This window comes from Coenobita brevimanus, chromosome 106, assembly GCF_032717465.1.
Source record: "Coenobita brevimanus isolate Jiangsu-jjx chromosome 106, ASM3271746v2, whole genome shotgun sequence".
In the NCBI taxonomy this organism is placed as follows: Eukaryota; Metazoa; Arthropoda; class Malacostraca; order Decapoda; family Coenobitidae; genus Coenobita; species Coenobita brevimanus.
The window spans coordinates 2,333,418-2,342,500 of record NC_137059.1 but is presented as its reverse complement, the minus strand read 5'-3'; the positions used below and the strand labels follow the sequence as shown (position 1 = coordinate 2,342,500).

The 9,083-nt window shown below is 43.9% G+C and overlaps 1 protein-coding gene across 1 annotated transcript in view; it reads left to right on the top strand.

Annotated features, from left to right (window-relative positions):
* LOC145416421 (uncharacterized) overlaps positions 1-8,819 on the top strand; it is a 166,419-nt gene extending 157,600 nt beyond the window's left edge. Inside the window, exons 2-4 of the mRNA XM_080285369.1 lie at positions 6,025-6,151; positions 6,643-6,770; positions 7,269-8,819. Coding sequence (XP_080141495.1) covers positions 6,026-6,151; positions 6,643-6,770; positions 7,269-8,307 — 1,293 coding nt within the window. The 5' untranslated portion in view covers position 6,025 and the 3' untranslated portion in view covers positions 8,308-8,819. The remainder of the gene's footprint in view (positions 1-6,024; positions 6,152-6,642; positions 6,771-7,268) is intronic.
* Positions 8,820-9,083: the final 264 nt, after the last annotated feature.

Below are 9,083 nucleotides of genomic sequence, written 5' to 3'. Positions count from 1 at the left end.
ACTTCAGCGCTAATACACACCAACCTCACTGTATACATGTTAGGACTGTTTGAGGGCTGGAATGATAAAGGCGGTGTTTTTAGGACATATCTGGGTGTCTTGGGAAAGATAAGATGAATTCCTTTTAATGAAATGCAAATCTTCAAGCCATTCCTTTCCCCATGTGCGACTGAACTCTCGTTGATTGTGTGTGTGTGTGTGTGTGTGTGTGTGTGTGTGTGTGTGTGTGTGTGTGTGTGTGTGTGTGTGTTTTAATAGCTTAGAGTAGGTAGCCATCTCCAGTATCCAATTTCTCTCCCTATTCAATAACAACTCCTGTCCCCCTGATACACCAATCTGTCCCTTGCTTCCTCTGTGTCCTTCACCCAGTAGCATAATTAGGGACCTGCCTGCATATTTGATTGCTGTGTCTTATTCTAGGGGAAACTTTGGCTTTAGAAAAATTATCTCCTTTAATGGCCCTTGTGCAGTCGAGAGGCATAACATCTAAGTCTTTTTTATCCCTACTTAGTAACGAATAATATCCACGACACATCAATCTGTCTGAAAATAATGCACCCCAGTAACACACACACACACACACACACACACACACACACACACACACACACACACACACACACACACACACAGCAGGCCACTCCAAAAAATCATAAATTCTTGCGTGTTCCTCTGACACATACTTTCATATCCAGTATTGAGTAATGCTAAGCGGATGACATTTCCATACCCCATGTTTATAAAAGTAGCCCCTTGTCTGTCAGATTCCTGCCCTCCATTTTCTTTTTGCCCATTTTCTTTACGGGGAACACAAGCATTTTGAACATTTTTCTGTTTTACATTATAGTCGATGGATTTGCTTTTTTTTACTGGATTTATTTGATACGTATACATTAAAAAAAAAATCTAGGGAATATTGTGTAAATTGTAAGGGCTGTGGGATAGAGCCAGGAATCCAGGAGCTTGATTGATGTGTGAATGAGTGTGTGGCCCATTCCACTAGGGTTCTCATTAGCTCTCCCATTTTAAAAAAAAAAAAAATCTTTCCTTGTGTCTGGATCCTACTTAACCTCATCCTTAGGTGGCAAAACTCTTGATTGTAATGGTGGTGATGACGACGACGACGATGATGATGATGATGATGGTGATGATAGTGTGAAGATGTGAGTTGTGATGTGCGATATATCTGTGAGTCCTTTTGTTGTAATAAAGGCACTGATGAAGGTGAAAAAACTCTTCTTGCTGTGGCTTGAAGAAGACGAAGAAGAAGAAAGAAGAAGTGAGAAAGAAAGAGGAAGAAGAGGAACGAGGAGAAGAGGAGGAGGAGGAGGAGGAGGAGGAGGAGGAGGAGAAGAAACAAAGAAAAATGGGCACAAAGAAGAAATACGCGAACATAAAGACATTAAAAAGAAAAATAAAGAAGATGAATGGTGATGACAAAAGACGAAATAGAAAAGAAAATCGAAAAAAGAAAATACAAGAGGAAAAATAAAGAAAAATAAGAGGAAAGGAAGAAAAGGGAGACAAAAATGAAAACGAAGATGATAAACGTGATGCGTGCCTAAAATCCGTATCTAATAGCCCCCTTGCAAGTAAACATGGTACTAACTGCCCACAGATTCCCAGCTAATGTTTCTCAATAAAGCATCACGAATCCTACCATGCCTCTCTGACCATAGATCTGACAGGAAAGAGAGAGAGAGAGAGAGAGAGAGAGAGGGGGATCATTTTCTGGTGGTAGCAAGAAGATAAGACTGTGGCACTGGTTTTGTGTGTGTGTGTGTGTGTGTGTGTGTGTGTGTGTGTGTGTGTGTGTGTGTGTGTGTGTTTGTGTGAAAGAGAGAGAGAGAGAGAGAGAGAGAGAGAGAGAGAGAGAGAGAGAGAGAGAGAGAGGGAGCGCGCAGTCATGATTAATAAACACACACACACACACACACACACACACACACACACACACACACACACACACACACACAGAGCGGAACGGAACTGGCTGACGTGTGTTGATGGATTGTGTCAAGTGACCTTCAGAATCCCCCTGCATGACTGACAAGGATAGCAGTAATATCGAAAGGAAGGAGGGCTACAGAGGAAGAATTAAATGGCGAAGAAGTGAATTTAATTATCATCAGTATACCATTCATCATCATCATCATCATCATCATCACCACCAGTATCATCATAGTCATCGTTATCATCATCAGCAGAATCTTCAACATCATCATCACCATCATCATTAACATAATCGACATCATCATCATTATCTTCAACATAATCTTCACCATCATCATCATCATCATCATCAATATAATCTTCACCATCATTATTATCATCATCAACATAATCTTCACCATCATCATGATCATAATCTTCATCTTCATCATCATCGTCCTCATCATCATCATCATTTTCATTATCATCATCATCATCATCATCGTTATCTCCATTATCATCACTGTAATCATTATCATCATCAACTACAGAATCTTCACAATCACCATTACCATCATTATCATCATCAGCAGCAGCAGCAGCAGCAGCAGCAGCATCTTTAACATCATTATCATCATCATCATCAACATCAAGATAAGTACACAACATTTTTATTTAACCCGTTCACTCCGCATTGGGTAGGGTAGATGCTCCGGCTTTCTGTGCCACCACGTGAAGGAGCCCCTCTCCAGCACCGTGAATCGCAGTTAAGGCGAAGAATTGATTGCGTTTGTGAATCTGACCTCTGGGAAAAGCCCGTGACCTCAACTTTCTCGATAGTAATTAACGAAGTAGGAAAAGGCTGAGGGGAATACGTGGGGTCGGTATGCTGTCTCCTTCGTTGTTTTAGGAGTACTGGTTCTCTCTCTCTCTCTCTCTCTCTCTCTCTCTCTCTCTCTCTCTCTCTGTCAATGATCTATGTCCATCTCTTCGTTGATCTCTCCATGTACCTATTTTTCTATCCAACTGTCTATTCATCCATCCATCCGACTATCTATCTGTCTATCTATCCATCTCTATCTATCTATCCATCCATCCATCTATTTATGTCTATCTATCTATCTATGTCCATTACGCCTATCTGTCTAACAATCTGTATGTCCATTACACCTGTCTATCTGTCTATCTATCTATCTATCTGTCTATCCATCCATCCAGCCATCAGTCCGCCTGTCTATCTATTTGTCTACCTATATTCATTTTTTTCTATCTATCTATCTATTGAAGGAAACCAGGAAATACATCTGATTCTTGCTCACCAGGAAGTTATTCTCGGCTGGTTCATCTCTTGTCGCTTCCTCGGTGAAAGTCTGGGCTGAGAGAGAGAGAGAGAGAGAGAGAGCAGTCATAAAGAAGGAAGCGCTTAAAACACACACACACACACACACACACACACACACACTTGAAGGACTCTCAGAAATTATGAACAAGTTGATTTTTACATCCACTAATGCACGAAGGAGAAGGAGGCGGAAGAGGAGGAGAAAGAGGAGGAGGAGGAGGAGGAGGAAGAGGAGGAGGAAGAAAGGTCTCCAAATCTTCTTTCCTACAGTCAAAGTTTTTTTTTTTTTTTGTAATACGGAAAATAAGCATGATATGAATAATATTTGTCTTCCCAGTCCTAGTTCCGTCTTCTCGTCGGTTAAGGAAAGTCTGTAGCACCTCTTCCTTAGCGATTTATTTTTGGTTACGGCTAGTTAATATTTTTTTCCCTCTATCTCTGCAGAGTATGGCGATCGTAGAATGATTTGTGTAATTCGAAGATGGACTGTCCGGTGTACGAAACAGAATAAGTTGCTTAGGAAAAAGTGTTAGGGGTTTTCTTAACCGAAGTGAATACGGGTGCAAGTCTTCCCAATCCACACCTAAAATGCCAGACGATTTCGTTTGGTCTGCAGCGAAGAGGTTAGGATGCTTTCTCACGGATGTTTAGTGTTGCAATGAACATGGAGAGACTTGCAGGGCAGGAGGTTGAGCAGGATGGGGAAGGTGAGGATTGGACTGGGTGAGGGAGAGGCGAGGGGAGGGGTGGGTGGAGTGGGATAGGTGGGGGAGAGGCGAGGGGTGGGATGGGTGGAGTAGATTTGGTGGGGGAGGAAGTGGGTGTATGAATGCAAGGTGGCCAGACCTCTGACTCACATTTTTCCGGGAACTGGTGGTGGTGGTGGTGGTGGTGGTTGTGATAGCTATAAAAGAAAAAAATAGTCTGTATTAGTGTTGGTCTTCCGTCTCTTCCCTCACCTACTCCATTCTACTGTAAGGGTTGATGAGGTGTGTACGTGTGTTGCAGATTGGACTGGCTGTTTGAAACTAGTGTAAGTAAAAAAACCGAAGATGCCACGGTTACCTAGTGCCACAGTGCCATACAACTATTGAGAGTGTCTGTGTTTACGTTTCCTTAGTCTACGTACATGCCACTCTTGTGTCAATATCATCAAGTGTTTCCAAATCACATATCAGTTCAATGTATTTATGCCACACAGCGCTTCACTATATACGTTCTATGCTGTTTTTTTTCCCGCCCATAGAGCCTTTTAGACTCTACGTGCCTTACACCTGTTAAATACCTACATGACACTCAGCTTTCGTCTCCATACCATACAGGTTATATGTGTATCAGTATCATACAGTTAACCTATATCCATGTGTCAAGTGTCAACCAGTGCCATGAAGTGTCTATGTAATGTGTCTCATTGTCACACAGCTAACTAATATCCAAGTGTGACACAGGGTCATTCAGTGTTATTAAGTGTCATTCGTTTATTCATTCATTCATTAATTTACTCATCCATCCATCCATCCATCCATTCATTCATCCATCCATCCATATATTCATTCATTCATTCCTTCATCCATTCACCCATTCATCCATTCATTCGTTCATTCATTCATGAGTGGTCGGTCATGGAGGGAGGGGGCTGCCTGTCAAAGCCGTCCCTCAAAGACAGCAGCGTAGAGCAGTAGACAGCTGAATATATAAATAGGTGGATTAACAGGCTGATAAAAGATTGGCAGATAGTATTCTTCATTGGGGTGAACTGGTTACATTTCACAGTTGTCCTTTCATTAGATAGATGGCTTACTAGACAGACAGCAGATGGGTGAATGGCTGGATGTACTGATAGGTATGCAGAGTGATGACACAGGTAAATAAAAAAGACTGATATTGTTCACCAAAATAAGAGTCAGCACCGTATTGGACATTAGAGTCAGAGGGTGGATGGGTTCTTCATTTAAAAATATGAGAGAGAGAGAGAGAGAGAGAGAGAGAGAGAGAGAGAGAGAGAGAGAGTTACTGCTAACAAAAAAAATGTAAAATCAAGTCTTTCCCAATCGTCTATTTGTCTGACCTGGCAGTATTGGTATGTGTGTCTGGGCAGGCAGGTAGGCCAGGTAGACAAGGGGTCGTTCACACCTAGGTCTTGCGTCACCTCACCTGTCTTACCTCCCAGACGCACCTGGCAGACGAGATGAGCATTGAACGAGAGGCTGAGAATGTGAAGAGGGGCTGAGAATATAGACAGGCTGAGAATACTGAGAGAAGCTGACACGACACAAGAACTGGAAGAGAAGTTGAGAATAGGGAGAATAGCTGAGAATATAGGGAGGCTAAGAATACTGGGACAAGTTGAGACTATGGAGAAAGACTGAGAATCTAGAAAAGCTGGGACTTATGAGAGAAGTTGAGACTGTGGAGAGGAGCAGAGAAAATAGAAGCTGGGAATACTGAGAGAGACTCTGAATATGAAGAGACTGAGCACTTGGAAAGAAGCTGAGAAAACTGAGAGGCTAAAGAGACGCTGAGAATACGCCTATCTCACTGTGGCACCTGGCAGGCGAGTTTTCTAAATAATTTTCTAGATCAAAATAAGGGCTTCGACTATTTATACTATTAGTTTGATATATATTCCCATCTCTCCCTATCTAATAAGCAAGAATTAAGGCTGGGATGATGATGATGTTGTTGATGACGATGATGATGATGATGATGAAACCCTGAACTACTAACCTAACCTATCCCTTCGTCCCCAGAATGCTGACCGTGGTGGTACTTGCTGTGTTGGCGTGTGGAGGGGCAGTGCAAGCCGTCCCTGCCAGAGAGAGACCCCTGAAGCCCTGTCCAGACGGTTTCCAGGCGGTGGTGGTAGAAGGAAAACAGGTATCGTATTTACAGCCTTAATTTACCTTAAGTTGTGTTTACAGTTTGTTAAATCTTCTCCCTTTTTACTCATATAAATATCAAACACTGCACACACACACACACACACACACACACACACACACACACACACACACACACACAAATAAGACCAGAAATAAGGATTCCTGACAATAACAAACTACTGAAGAGCCACCTATATCATAAAAACAGATTAGCTAATAGAGACGTACGCTAAAAATTTGTTTACTGCGATAGAGACTTTATTACCGTAGGAACTGGTTGGCTGCTTCAGGATTTTGTTTATCATGAAATTCACTGATATGGAGACATCTCTATCGTAAAAATGGGATGGGTTTTTATTACTTCCCTACAGGAATGATTGTGTGAGGACAGGTAGGCTACTTCAGAATATTGTTTATCATGAAATTTACTGATATCGAGACATCTTTATCGTGAAACTGGACTGAGTTTTTAATACTTCCCTACAGGACTGTGTATGTGCGGACTACCACGTGTACTGGCCTGAGACTGGTAATTGCTACCCGGAGTTTACCAAAGGGCCGTGTGGACCTGGTCAGCAACTGGCGGCCAATGAGACGGGCCATGCTGAGTGCAGGTGGGTACCCTAGGTTATATAGAGCCAAATACTAAAGTCCATTTGCCTCTCATGACTCTTTTACTTGGCTGGATTTAGAGGAGATTCAGTGGGTTCCTCGATTATTGCACGGTGATGTTGGAGTCAGTGTTATCCTAGACGCCACTTAAATGGGGAATGTTTAGTAGGCTGGTGTTCTGGCTTCGTTACTGTTGCAAACATGAATGCTTTTACTCTTTGAGGGCTTCGAAGTAATAAGGCAATATCAAGCTCTTCCAGTTTGAATATTATTGGTGTATGGTGTATGTGTAGGGTTTAGTCAAATCTTGTATGTGGCGTGTGTGTGTGTGTGTGTGTGTGTGTGTGTGTGTGTGTGTGTGTGTGTGTGTGTGTGTGTGTGTGTGTGTGTTTCGGACTGTGAATGTTCTATGTGTGTGTACAGTAGGTTGTGAGTTCAGCATATGCCTGTGTATTTTACCTTGGTTTATGTCTTTTATGCGACCTGTCTTTATGTTACAGATGCCCCGGCTTTTGGGCACGATGGACAGATGGCGCCTGCTACCGCGAGTACACTCAGGGACCGTGCAAGAGCGGACAGCTCTTCATGCGTCAAGGTCCCTCCACGGATGGCTTCTGCTCCTGCTCCCCCGAACTCGTCATGCACTACTTCCACGACAACGGCCGCTGCTATCCTCTCTATGAACAAGGTCCCTGCCCCAAGGGTCACATCTTGAAGTTTGATTACAGATCCCTTGAGCCTGTGTGTGAATGTCGCGATGGATACATGTTGGAGGACGATGGAGCCTGTTACCCCCTCAACACCGCTGGGCCTTGTGACCAGACTAGCTGCCAAGACGGTATCAACTGCTATCTGAGGAACCTGGACAGCCTCAAGACAGAGTGCAAGTGTCTGCCCGGCAATGTAACCACTGCTGACGGCCACTGCTTTGAACCTTACTCACGAGGACCCTGTCAGCTTGGTGAGTGGCTGGTGTTCTCCCAGCCTGGTGTGGCTGTGTGTGAACGCAAGGCTCACTGCACCCGATTTGACAACTGGTTCTACTGGACGCCTGACCAGCGCTGCTACCGCCAATACTCCCGTGGCCCCTGCCCCACTGGCCAGCTCTTCTACCTCGACCCCAACACTGGTGTCGCTGGCTGCCACTGCCGCAAGGAATGGACCCCCTACTACTGGGCTGAGGATGGTTCCTGCTACGAGCAGCACTCTGTTGGACCTTGTGCCACAGGAATGTACTTCAGTTTCAATAAAACCTCCGGCCGTACTGAATGCAACTGCTTCACCTCCCACGTGATGCACGAGGAATCTCACACATGCTACGAACGTTTGACTGCCGGTCCCTGTCCTGAGGGCCAGCTGGTGGTGGAGGATCCCAACACCCATCGTCTGACCTGCGACTGTCATGCTGGCATGACAACACACTACTGGCAGGCTGATGGCAAGTGTTACCAGCACTTCTTACAGGGACCCTGCCCTCAGGGACAAACATTCAGGCTAAACAGCGCCACCGGAACCCCAGCTTGCATAACCTGGGGATAAGTTCATGGTGAACTTGTTTACTCTCAGTACCTTATTTAAGTGAGTTCAGCCCAACACATGGGTCATGCTCACAACACAACAGGCTTCCATTACACATACACATGCATATGCACACTCAGGCACACAAACACACATAACAGCCCTCCATCAAAATTATCACTGACATTTTTTGTCGTCCTTGTTATCTCTTTGTCACAAGTGCTCTTTTCCCTATAAGCCTATTGTATATATGAAGAGTGTAAGTGCAGGACCGACAGTAGAGAGCAAAATGGCTGCTGTCAGACAGATGAACATGGAGGTGCATTCCCACAGGACATTCCCTCTCTCCTTTACTGTTAGGTGCACACTTAGTTCTTAGGTTCCTATGACCATACTGCGGTTGCTGAAACAAGGCGTTGATGTAAATACTGTATAGTCCTGTGTGATGCTGATCGCTCTAGATAGTCGGCTGACCCAACTCTCACCGCACTCACACCACATTTGAACACTGTCAAGAAGAAATATTTTGGTGTAAAAAATTATACATTGACGCCATCTCCAATTAAAACATTTTTTTATTATAATTTTGATTCAGTCTATCCATTTACTGGCACTAATTCCTGTATGGATAGCCTAAATGGAGAGTTTTGGCATATATATCCCAACAAGCAGACCTCTTTCGTAATCCCCAAATTCTACATCACGCTAATCCTTAACCACAATCCAAAATTTCAAGCGTTTGTGGCCAGTGTGTGGGAGTGGGATGGGCCGAGCACTGAAGAGGGATGCTGGGTTAG